Source organism: Coregonus lavaretus, assembly GCF_964263955.1.
Source record: "Coregonus lavaretus genome assembly, chromosome: 38".
In the NCBI taxonomy this organism is placed as follows: domain Eukaryota; kingdom Metazoa; phylum Chordata; class Actinopteri; order Salmoniformes; family Salmonidae; genus Coregonus; species Coregonus lavaretus.
Genome location: NC_140025.1, coordinates 23680502 through 23693500, shown reverse-complemented (window position 1 = coordinate 23693500; position 12999 = coordinate 23680502). Strand labels below are relative to the sequence as shown.

Here is a 12999-nt window from a genome sequence, read left to right as displayed (position 1 = left end):
ACGGACTACTTTAAATGATATGTGTGGAGGGTTGTTTAAGGAGGAATGTGTGTGGCCTGGTCCCAGATCTGTTTGTGTTGTTTTGCAAGACAGTTGAGTTGGTGAGACAGCACAAACAGTTTGGGGACCAGGCTAGACTGACTGTGTGGTGGGTTGTTTTACACAGGCTGTGTGTAGCCTGGTCCCATATCTGTTTGTGATGTCTTGCTAAGGAGTTGTCAAAACAGTACGAACAGATCTGGGACCATGCTAGGCTGTGTGCTTTTCTCCCTCCATTGTTGTGACAGTAATAGTATGTGCTCTCTGTAGCAATCATCGCTCACTAATAGTTTTGTGGACACACCAAAGAGAAGGTTGTTTTTGTTTTTGCCAACAATTATTCACTTAATATCAGGCTTATTATTTTCAATGTGAAAGAAGTAAAAACACTTTATCTTTTGACACAAATTGTGTTGTTTATAAAATGTCTCTCATTCAGTTCAAGTGTATCTGATGGATTTGAGATCTGACTTATTTCCCCGATCATTTACTTTGGCTTCAGCCCAATGATACCTGCTTTTCTTGAATTTAGTGAAATAAATGGAACATATACACTGAGTGTACAAAATATTAAGAACACCTTCCTAATATTGAGTTGCTCTCAGAACAGCCTCACTGAATTATTCTGCCTCAATTCGTCGGGGCATGGACTCTACAAGGTGTCTAAAGTATTCCACAGGGATGCTGGTCCATCTTGACTCCAATGCTTCCCATAGTTGTGTCAAGTTGGCTGGATGTCCTTTGGGTGTTGAACCATTCTTGATACACAGTTGAGCATGAAAAATCCAGCAGCATTGCAGTTGTGCGCCTGGCACCTACTACCATACCCCGTTCAAAGGCACTTAAATATTTTGTCTTTCCCATTCACCATCTGAGAATGGCACACATACACAATCCATGTCTCAATTGTCTCAAGGCTTAAAAATCCTTATTTTTTCCTGTCTCTTCCCCTTCATCTACACTGATTAAAGTGGATTTAACAAGTGACATCAAAAAATTATCATAGCTTTCACCTGGATTCACCTGGTCAGTCTATGTCATGGAAAGAGCAGGTGTTCATAATGTTCAGTACACTCAGTACTGTGACTTTCCCAAAGTTATCTTTTTATTTAATACTGCTTGAGAGGTTCTGGAATTTTGTGGCCCTAATTCTATCACCATCTTAGAATAGTTTGACTCTCCATCCATGTGTGTTGGATGCCTAGTGATGAAAATAGAATGTGTGGTTATTGACTCGATCTGGTGCCAGAGTGAGAATACAGACTCTGTCAAGTGAGTGGGGCTGTGTTGTTGTTCTTCCAGCCAGGTAGATAGATTGATTGGATTTGGGGGCTTCCCCCTGAGAGCACTGTGGTCCTAAGGCAGGGCTCGACTGTGTGTGTGTGTCTGTGTGTCTGTCTGTGTTTGTGCGTGCCTGTGTGTTTGTGTGTGTGCGTTCAAAGCACTTTAATTTGTGTGTATGTGTGCTCGTCAGAGAGTGTGTGTGTGCGTACGTGACGCTTGTGTGTGTGTGACTGTGCTGCTCTGTGGGAGCCTGGCAGGGCTCTGGGCTGACCTTGTATAGCTGAGGTGGCTCTGCGTACAGTCATTTATCAATTAGACAGAATAAGGCCCAGGGTAATGTGACAGTAGCCTGCTGTGACGAGTCACTGGGCATTAGCTGCTTGGCCTGGCAGGCACCGTTGTTGGGCCAGGATAGAGTAAGTTACATATGTGTTGGTGGCTGTACTGTATTGCACTGTGTGTGTGTGTGTGTGTGTGTGTGTGTGTGTGTGTGTGTGTGTGTGTGTGTGTGTGTGTGTGTGTGTGTGTGTGTGTGTGTGTGTGTGTGTGTGTGTCTGTATTGTGCAGTGTTGTGCAGTGAGGTCGGTGGCTGGGTAAGCACTGGCTATTATCAAAGCCACATTTTCTCACAAATAAACCTTGATGAAGCCTAAGTTCACCGTACAACAGATAGCTTCAACAACCAGAGTGACATAGGCTATTAACCGAAATGGACAAAAAAAATCACCAAATGTAAATACCAATGTAGCCAAGATACACAAGCGATAGCCTCTGATGGCAGCATTTTTCATATCATCCGACAAAATAGCACACTGCTCAACTCAGCTCAGCCATTGACCGATGTAATATAATAGTAATAATTTGCAATGCAAACTCCATAGCCTTTTACAGTGGATTTACAATTCTTCCAATGCGCAGCAAACACACACACACACACACATAATAATATTAATATGTATTCAAAACATTACGGACCACTGCTCTTTCCACGACATAGACTGAACAGGTAAATCCAGGTCAAACCTATGATCCCTTATTGAAGTCACTTATTAAATCCACATCAATCAGTGTAGACATTGTGTATGTGTGCCATTCAGAGGGTGACTGGGTAGGACAAAGAGTGCCTTTGAACGGGGTACACTCTTAGAAAAAAAGGTGCTATCAAGAACCTAAAAGGGTTATTCGGCTGTCCCAATAAGAGAACCCTTTGAATAACCCTTATTGGTTCCAGGTAGAACCCTTTTGGTTCCAAGTAGAACTGTTTTCGGTTCCATGTAGAACCCTTTCCACAGAGGGTTCTACATGGAACCCAAAATGGTTCTACCTGGAACCAAAAAGGGTTTTACCTGGAACCAAAAATGTTTTACCTTTTTTTTTTTTAAAAAGGGGAAAAAAAGTAACACAATAAAATAACAATAATGAGGCTATATAAAGCGGGTACCGGTACCGAGTCAATGTAGGGGTAAAGTGACTATGCATAGATAATAAACAGTGAGTAGCAGCAGTGTAAAAACAAAGGGGGGGTGGGTGTCAATGCAAATAGTCCAGGTGGCCATTTGATTAATTGTTCAGCAGTCTTATGGCTTGGGGGTAGAAGCTGTTTAAGGAGCCTTTTGGACCTAGACTTGGCGCTCCTACGCCCTACCCTCTGTAGCGCCTTACGGTCGGATGCCGAGCAGTTGCCATACCAGGCGGTTATGCAACCGGTCAGGATGCTCTCGATGGTGCAGCTGTGTAACTTTTTGAGGATCTGGGGACCCATGCCAAATATTTTCAGTCTCCTGAGGGGGAAAGTCATTTCGTGGTGTGTTTGGACCATGATAGTCTGTTGGTGATGTGGACATCAAGGAATTGAAACTCTCAACCCGCTCCACTACAGCCCCGTCGATTTTCCTGTAGTCCACGATCATCTCTTTTGTCTTGCTCAAATTGAGGGAGAGGTTGTTGTCCTGGCACTACACTGCCAGGTCTCTGACCTCCTCCCTATAGGCTGTCTAATTGTTGTCGGGGATCAGGCCTACCACCGTTGTGTCGTCAGCAAACTTGATGGTGTTGGAGTCGTGCTTGGCCACGCGGTCGTGGGTGAACAGGGAGAACAGGAGGGGACTAAGCATGCACCCCTGAGGGGCCCCCGTGTTGAGGGGCACCTCAGTTATTGTTTATGGCCATCTCCTGAAAAATATTTACGTTTGGGTATGTCTATTTAGGCAGAAATCAACATTTTGCCCAACCATTCACCTGGTTTTAACAGTGACTGGAGTCAGGAAAGGCTGTGCGCGTCAAGGATTTTAATAGATTCCAATAGTTGGAAAGAAAGGCATGAATACCCTAGCGCCTGAGGTTTTGATGCAGTTGTAGCATTTCTTGACATCTTGACCATAAAAACCACCATAATGATTCTGTGATGAGGTGTGAATGAAGGAGTCAGGCGCAGGAGGTAAAATACCGAAGTCCAGAGTTATTCCGTTTGGTCGATCAGGGCCCGCTCGTTCCACCCGGACCCCGCTGCCAGCGTCCGGAACTCCAGCGCGTAGTCCTGAGCGGTCCTCGTCCCCTGCCTCAGATTAACCAGTCGTTCGCCCGCCTCTCGACCCTCAGGCGGGTGATCCAAAACGGCCCGAAAGAGGCGAGCAAACTCCCCGTAGTCCTCCAACGCGGTACCTCCCTCGTTCCACACCGCGTTGGCCCACTCCAGGGCTCTCCCACAAAGGCAAGAAATGAGGACGGATACCATCTCCCGCTCCCGGGGCGCGGGCCTGATGCTGGAGAAATACAACTCCAGTTGGAGTAGGAATCCCTTACACCGTGCTGCTGTCCCATCAAACGCCGGTGGCCGGGATATCTGGATCCCTCCAGGGGCTGGGGTGTAGGTGGCTGGATCCGGTTGACCAGCTGGTCATCCGATAAATCGGATCCTCTCCTCTCCAGGCGTTGTACCACCTGAAGAACCTGATCCATCGCTTCCCCCAAGCTGGCCAACATCGAGGAATGCTCCTGGACCCTTGCCACAACTCCAGGCATGCGGTCTTCTCCTGCTGACTCCATATCAGATCAGGTGAGTGATTCTGTGACGAGGTGTGAATGAAGGAGTCAGGCGCAGGAGGTAAAATACCGAAGTCCAGAGTTTATTCCGTTTACATAAATCAAACGCCCAAAGCGTCAAACGAAACTATTACAAGGGAAAACATCCACCTTGGCATAAACACAGTGAATAGTAGCTCAACCGAGCTACACGCTCTCACAACAAACAATCACTCACAAAGACAAGGGGAACAGAGGGAACACTTATACACATACTAATTAGGGGAATGAGCACCAGGTATGTGTGATTGACAAGACATGACAAGTGGAGTGATGAGAATGGGATCGGCAGTAGCTAGTACTCCGGTGACGACGAACTCCGAAGCCTGCCTGAACCAGGAGGGGGGGCAGCCTCGGCGGAAGTCGTGACAGATTGAGATAGAACATTCGATAACAAAAAAGAATAGCAATTTTTTATATAATTTCATTTTTATAAATTGTATGATGAATTGAGGATAACATATGTAGTTGCAGCCCATGTTTTGGGTGTTTTTGGAAAATGATACAGTTGAAGTCGGAAGTTTACATACACTTAGGTTGGAGTCATTAAAACTCGTTTTTCAACCACTCCACAAATTTCTTGTTAAGAAACTATAGTTTTGGCAAGTCGGTAAGACATCTACTTTGTGCATGACATAATTAATTGTTCCAACAATTGTTTACAGACAGATTATTTCACTTATAATTCACTGTATGCACCAGTCCCTCCTGCAGCAAAGCAGAAAAATGGACAATGACCCCAAGCATACTTCCAAAGTTGTGGCAAAATGGCTTAAGGACAACAAAGTCCAGGTATTGGAGTGGCCATCACAAAGCCCTGACCTCAATCCTATAGAAAATTTGTGGGCAGAACTGAAAAAGCATGTGCGAGCAAGAAGGCCTACAAACCAGACTCAGTTAGACCAGCTCTGTCAGGAGGAATGGGCCAAAATTCACCCAACTTATTCTGGGAAGCTTGTAAAAGACTACCCGAAACGTTTGACCCAAGTTAAACAATTTAAAGGCAATGCTACCAAATACTAATTGAGTGTATGTAAACTTCTGACCCACTGGGAATGTGATGAAAGAAATAAAAGCTGAAATAAATCATTCTCTCTACTATTATTCTGACATTTCACATTCTTAAAACAAAGTGGTGATCCTAACTGACCTAAAACAGGTAATTTTTACTAGGATTAAATGTCAGGAATTGTGGAAAACTGAGTTTAAATGTATTTGGTTTAGGTGTATGTAAACTTCCGACTTCAACTGTATGTGATCCCTGTAGCAATCATCGCACACTAATAGTTTTGTGGTTGGATAGATGCCAGAGAGCAGGTAGTTATTGCCTACAATCGTTTAATCAATATCATGCTCATTATGTTCGATGTGAAAGAAATGGGTTGTTTTGAAAATTACTCTCATTCAATTCAAGCGTAGTTGCGGCGGCCCATGTTTTGGGAGTTTTTTGGGGGTTACTATCTTTTTCCAGTTTTTGCAAGACTTTTAATACTTACGTCCTGTTTCCCTGTGTTCCTCGCCAGAGAGAAAGAACCCCTGAAGAACTCCTTTGATGTCATCAACCCCACCAAGAAAATCGAAGAGGACGGCTCCAGGATGGACAAACTGATATTTTGTGTGTTTAAGTGTGTGTGCACAATAGTCATTATGTTTCACCCCAAAAATATTTGTAATTTATGCTTGATGTACAGTAGCCTTTCTGGTTAATTTCTGCTAGGGGCTTATTGTGCAGTACGATACACTGTGAGTGAGTACATGAGGAGACTTCATAAAAAGCAGCAAGAAGTCGGACCCAGCAATGCTCAACCACATTTTAACCTCAATGAAACCATCCCCCATGCATGGTCTGACAGGGAATAGTCTGCTGTTATTATGCACTACTTTTGACCAAAGCCTTATGGGCTCTATTCAAAGGTAGTGTATAGGGTGCCATTTGAAACAAAGTTATGGACTGTGTCGGCTGAGACCCAGCACATTGTTCACTCTCCCTGAAAACTGAATTGTGTTCACTTAATAGTGTTAAGTTAAGGGCTTGTTCAGGCAGAGTCCTCCATTTCCCGGGTGTGTGATAGGCACGCTCCCCATTGGCTCAGGTTCTGACTTATCAGAGGTCTTTCTCTCCCGCTCTCTCTCTCTATCTATTTCTCTTCAGTCCAGTCTTTTTGGCGACTGTCTACAACTTTATTATGACCTTGTTCAAATTTGCAATGGCATTTATGATCCTCCCCTTCCAATCCCTCTGTCCCTCCTTCCTCTCCTCCCTCTCTTTCTCTTGCTCTGAGTCATTTAAACGGTGACAGCTTTGTCTCATTAAGTTGCCATCTGGTGTAATGTAACATAAAAATCTGTTTGTTTACCGCCATCTTCCGGATAATGGATGGGGTAAGGCAGTGTGGCATTTCTGGAGTCAGACCTCGGTTCGAAGAGTATCTGTTTTCTTTCAAATACTTTTAAATGTTTGATTTAGCCTGCCCGGAGTGCCAGTTGGGTGGAGTTTGCTCTTCTGGGACTATGCAATTCATAAACTAATACTACTTGAACCCAGGTATGGTTAGAGCCAACTGACCTGGATAAAGGGCATCTCAATAGTCTCAAGTGGTTTCCTCTCTTTGGCTCCACTTTACACTATTGAGGTAGAGGGCTACTAATGCAAGTTCGGGCTAGGAAACCCCCTCGGTCTCACCAAAGGGACTTGTGGCCACAAACCATATTGAAGTCTCATATTATAGTGTCTGTTAGCAGTATAGCCATGGCCACTGGGGACAATAATTCATTTGAAGTCTCCTTCTCTTCCTCCTTATGTGTTGGAAGCATGGGAGGCCAGATTTGTTTAATTAGATCCGAGCAACACTGCAGGCTTTTTAATACTACTTTAAAACTGCTGGAGACGTCCGTTGAGAGCTTTGTTTTCAAGGGACTCAATCCTCTTATATTAGACTTTATTATCTTTAAGGGACAATCTGCGATTGGTACATCCATTGCTGCACTTTTAAATGAATGATGTAGACATTGTATAATGAACCGTGTGACACATTGTATACTGTAGCTTCAAAACATGGTTAAAACTGTCATTCATCTCATGTATGGTCAGTCCTTGCATCTATAGCGCCTTCTATCAATTTTAGAGTGGTGACCACTTTTTCTTTCTTTTTGAATCTCGGATTGCCCCTTTAAAGGAATGACTTAGAAAACGGTCCGCACTGTACTGTACAAAACCTCACACTGGCCTTGCTTTAAATGCAGGATGGGAGACTGGTTGATTTATTGATAGCAGCTGCCATTGACCTGAAATTGACATCTATGATTCATTGATAATAGCTATTGTGCCATGCAGCTTCATAGTGAGCCTATTATTTGGTAACAGCATGCATGTTCTGTTCATCCATTACCGACACCATACATGGCTATGCCCATCTAATGTAAAGTAATGATACATGGCTGTGTCAATTTAATGTAAAGTAATGGTCTATTTCTCTGCCGTGGGCTTTATTGGATAAAAATATCATTTTTAACCCCGTTTCTAATGTGGGGCGATTAAGCCTGTCAATGTGTTATGATTGGAGGCGCTAGGTTCAAGATCACGCCATTGATCATTGTTTAACCTATGTTTTTTATCCTACAGGGCATGAGAGCGGAGGAGAGGAAGAGAGGTATTCTGAGCAGGGATGAAAGGATGGAGGGTCGTTATCGAATCCTTCTTGACCAGAGAGAAAATGCACTTTCCCAAACGAATAAGGTGTGTGTGTGCGCGTTCGTGCGTGTAAAGCAAATACAACATCAAGAACATAATGCATATTTAAAGGATCGTTCTGAATATGACGAACAATGGATATCAATGCTGAATAGAAAAGCTATAACCTTCTATCTTATGTATACAGTATGTAATTCAGGGCATTAATCTGTCTGCGTTCCAAATGGGTTCCATAGGACTCTGGTCAAAAGTAGCACACTTTATAGGGAATAGGGGGCCATTTGGAAAGCAGGCTCTCTGTTATGTTCAGAACATTTCGCTTTATTGCCTTTAAGGCCATGATTTCCATTGGTATGGCCCTGAGCCATGTTCAAGCCATAAGTACATTGCAGATATAACTGTTATGATCTCTATAGAACTATCAAGGTTCTCTGTTACAATAAGTTGACTGTCGTGCAGACCGGAACGAACTGTACTGTGTTGGCTCTGATCTTTTATTTTCACATTCGTTCTAGCACGGTTCCAGCAACTATGGTGGATGGCTGCGTAACCACTGGCGAAGCGAAAACCCCCGAAGCCCCCGCAGGCTCCCAGAGAGCATATGAACACGTCATAAAAATAGAATTACAGGAAATTCGCTTTAAAACTGCGCTACACCACAGTGTGTAACCAGGCCGGCGCAGTACAGCTCGGCTCAGTAGTGTGAAGCGAGTATGAACTGTATCTATCAGACTTAGCTTACTAATACTATTTTTTTTAAATACTACTTGAAAAATCTTTGAAATACTTTGAGCTTTTGCTAGAGTCTGCTTGGGCGGGATTTGCAGTTTTGGGACTTTTACATTGGTTTATTAAGACGGAAAAGCTCAAACAGGCTTAGAGAAAGTATTTCAAATGATTTTTCAAGTATTTGAAACCCAAGTCTGGTGGCATATGTTGCAGCATTATATTGGACCATGCTTTAGCATGCTCAGCTCTTGTATCCAAACCTTGTGGTGGTTTCCAGGGGTGTCTTCCCCTTCTGATTGTTGAGCTGCTGAGTGGTGAGGGATTGTTCACTGCAGAACAGTCACTCTCTCTCCTTCCCTCTCTCCCTCCCTCTCCTCCTGTCCCTCCCCCTCTCCCTCTCTCTCTCTCCTTCCCTCTCTCCCTCCCTCTCCTCCTGTCCCTCCCCCTCTCCCTCTCGCTCTCTCCGTCTCTAATGGAGATTGACGAGAGCTCATCTGTTCGATATCGACTCAGATGCCTTCACACAGCAGAGCTCAGGGTCAGCAGTGACCTTGAGAGGGAAGGCGGAGGAGTGGACAGAACTTTCTTCTGCACTACACTGTTTGTTTGCTCATTAAGCTACATGAGGCTTAAGTGTAGTATTGGTATGATACAGTGAGTATTCCACTATATTCCTTCCACCACTCCATTCCTTTCAAATCCATGTCGGTCTGCAGTACACTGTCTGTCTGTTTCTTACACAGGGCTTATACATTGTGAATATTGGGAAGAATCTCAATTGCATTTTCTTAATTTCTCGCGTCCTCTCGCCTCCTTCTTAAACCCATTAGATGTGGTCAGAAGTCCCGCCCCTCTGAACTTCTCATCCAATGGGTTTTCATAACCAGGTGAGGAGAGAGGACGTGTGGAATCAAGGAAATGCAATTGAAATTCTCCCATGTTATCATACAGGGAGTATTCCACCATATTCTTTACACCAATCTGTTCCTTTCAGGTCTGTGATGAACGAGAGCACACTTCGGGATGAAAGGTAGAGGATCGGAACACAGCCTGTTTATTTGTTCTTTAGGCTACGTCCCAATTTTCCACCCTTCTCCCAAAGTGCGCACTTGCACACTTCCTGTCATGTTAAATCCATGATGTGCACACTTTGGGAAAAGGACGCAGAATTGCGACATGGCCATCCTTGGAAATGATACAGTGAGTGTTGGTATTTGTGCTTTCTGGTACCTCTTCCAGTTTCAAGTACAAAGTTGAATAGGCACAAATACCTGAACTCTTACAAAGTTAAATCGTTTACTGTCTGGCATAGATACAGTACATGTGGATAAATGTGTATTAGCCCCTAATAGAAATGTGAAATGTGTAACATTCTAACGTGTATAGGTCAAATGGTGGGTAAAAATAGTGTAGAATTAGGCTGGTATTCATGCAATTCATGCAAATTCATGCAACCCTTTCTGGAAAGCCACAATCTGAAATTGAATTGAATACCCACCTTACAATTCTAATATCTGTTATACTATATACAAATATAGCCGCTTGTGAGTGGTAAAGAAACAGGCGTAAAGGGAGGTCAGTCAAGTTGAGGGGTTTATTAGAGAACAGTGAATATAAAGGTACTTGTATGTATGTACAGGTAAATTCCAATATAATGGAAACACCAACATAAAGTGTCTTAATAGGGTGTTGGGCCACCACGAGCCAGAACAGTTTTAATGCGCCTTAGCATAGATTCTGTGTCTGAAACTCTATTGGAGGGATGCAACCCAATTCCATAATTTGGTGTTTTGTTGATGGTGGTGGAAAACGCTGTCTCAGGCGCTGCTCCAGAATCTCCTTTAAGTGTTCAATTGGGTTGAGATCTGGTGACAGACGGCCATGGCATATGGTTTACATCGTTTTCATGCTCATCAAACCATTCCATGGCCACTCATGCAGTGTGGATGGCATTGTCATCCTATGGGGGCCATGGTAGCACAAATAATGGCCTGCCCAGCATGTTTTATACATGACCCTAAGCATGCTGAGTTGTTAATTACTTAATTAACTCAGGAACCACACCTGTGTGGAAGTACCTGCTTTTAATATACTTTGTATCCCTCATTGACTCAAGTGTTTCCATTATTTTGGCAGTTACCTGTATGACTGTATGTAGGACTCTAGGGCTTCGTTTAGACAGGTACCCCAATTCAGATATTTTTTCCACTAATTTAACTTTTGACCAATCACATCAGATCTTTTCACATCAGATCTTTTTTAGAACTGATTGATTAAAAGACAAAATAGTCAAAAAAATATCAGAATTGGGCTGCCTGTCTTAACGCAGCCTAATATTCTCTGAGCAAACCACAACTAATCACACCTCTCCATGTCTACTATTACACTCTAAACAACAATCCAATCAGGCTGCGATATAGTTAGTGATATCAACATGAGAAATTGATTTTTAAAAAGGCAATACCATAGGACCATAAAGTGTGTGCATCGTTCAGGAACACCGTTATGGGTCGGGAAGGAACAAAGAAAACTCTTTCAGTTATCTTAAACATAAGTTATTCCTAGCTCTACAGGTAAGGTAACATTCAAACTGGGGGAAAAAAATAAGATATTAAGTTAGGAGGGGAATATTGACATTTTCATTGTACAAAAAAAAGCGCAGATCTGTGGGATAAATACTGTAAACCTCTTCATAATCAGGCAGCGTGATTTAAGTTGAAACTTTTCTTCAATGTGTTATGAAGAGGTGACTGTTCATGCATTACTCAGTAAACTAAACTCTAGTTCAAGCGCCTCCTTATAATGCACATTATTGAAGAAAAGTTTCAAATTAAATCTCCCTGCTTGATTATATTGAGGATTACAGTAATATTTGCACAAACCTGTGCTCTTTTGCACCTCGAAAATGTCGCCCAAAGTTGATCAACCTCGATAGATGAATCCTCTTGTTACAGTGATTTCACTACTGCGCCATTCATAATTTCCATTCAGACAGTTAATGTGTGTATGAGCAGCCAGTCAGTACCACGATAGTAATGATATAGCTATAATATTGACGGCCACATTTAGTCATTGAGGGGCCGCTCTTCTGATATGTTTTGTTTTTGAACTTTTTATCTCCCTTTTTTAAGTACGTTTTTAGTGTCACACGGTTAAGCTACAGTAGTAATAATAGTAATAAATAGGGGTGGGAGCACGCTGGCTCCCCATTGGCCAAGAAGCCCAAAGTGTTCATGGGAGCTGTAGTTCAGTACAGGTGGCGGGTTAGCAAAGTCCTCCAGGTAGGTTTTTTCATCGACCCTTCGCTCAAAAGGGAGAAAGGAGGCGTTGTTATTATCAGTATAACTCGTCTCACCGAAATAAACAAATTAACACAAAGAAAGAAGGGAGTTTTCTTAAACTTCTCGTTGTCGGTGTTGTTTTTCTTGGTTTCAGTGACATACGTCGTGGTGGCAGACATCTTTAGAAGGAGTCCATGGCCTTGAACTCGCTGAGGGCCTGGACGGGCGAGATGTGCTTCTTCTGTGAGCCCCGTCGAACACGCGTCTGGCACTCCTCAGGCTTCTCCCGCTTCACCAAGGGCTTCTTCTCGGGCGCCTTCATGCGCCAGCTGACCACAGGCGAGTTGACGGCAGCGGCGCCGTACACCTTGGCGTACTTGGTGGACGCCACATAGCTAGCCTTGACTGTGAGCACCACAGCGTTCATCAAGTTCTTGGCCGCCTGGATCAGGGAGGTGGCGCTGTCCAGCTACGGAGAGAGACAGAGGACAACTTAGATGTTAAAATCCATATACCAACGCTATATCTTATGTTGCCCTTATACCTATTTCACTACATAGTATTAACTGTAGTAATAACATTGTAGTTACATAGCAACTGCTTTTACTAGTTCAGCATTAAACATTAAATGGACATTTTAAAAACCATCACGTATGGTTAGGTCAACTGCAAACCTGCATCATCAACTGCACATAAAACATTCTGCAGACCCCATGAGGGGAGGAGGGGATGAGAGGAGGGGGAGAGGTGAGAAGAAGGAGAGGGGAGAAGGAAGATCTAAGTGATTGGATCGGTGTAAGCAATAATCCAACCAATTGGATATCTTTTAGGACATCAATGAAGCAGATATATTGGACAGGTGTAAGCATTAATACTATTCAACCAATTGGAGAT

General features: G+C 43.3%; 1 protein-coding gene across 1 annotated transcript in view; it reads right to left on the bottom strand.

The window, feature by feature from the left end:
• Window positions 1-11673: 11673 nt before the first annotated feature.
• LOC311112517 (catenin alpha-2-like) overlaps window positions 11674-12999 on the bottom strand; it is a gene marked incomplete at its 5' end in the record, with an annotated part of 49251 nt that continues 47925 nt past the window's right edge. The window contains one exon of the mRNA XM_084155649.1: window positions 11674-12574. Coding sequence (XP_084011775.1) covers window positions 12287-12574 — 288 coding nt within the window. The 3' untranslated portion in view covers window positions 11674-12286. The remainder of the gene's footprint in view (window positions 12575-12999) is intronic.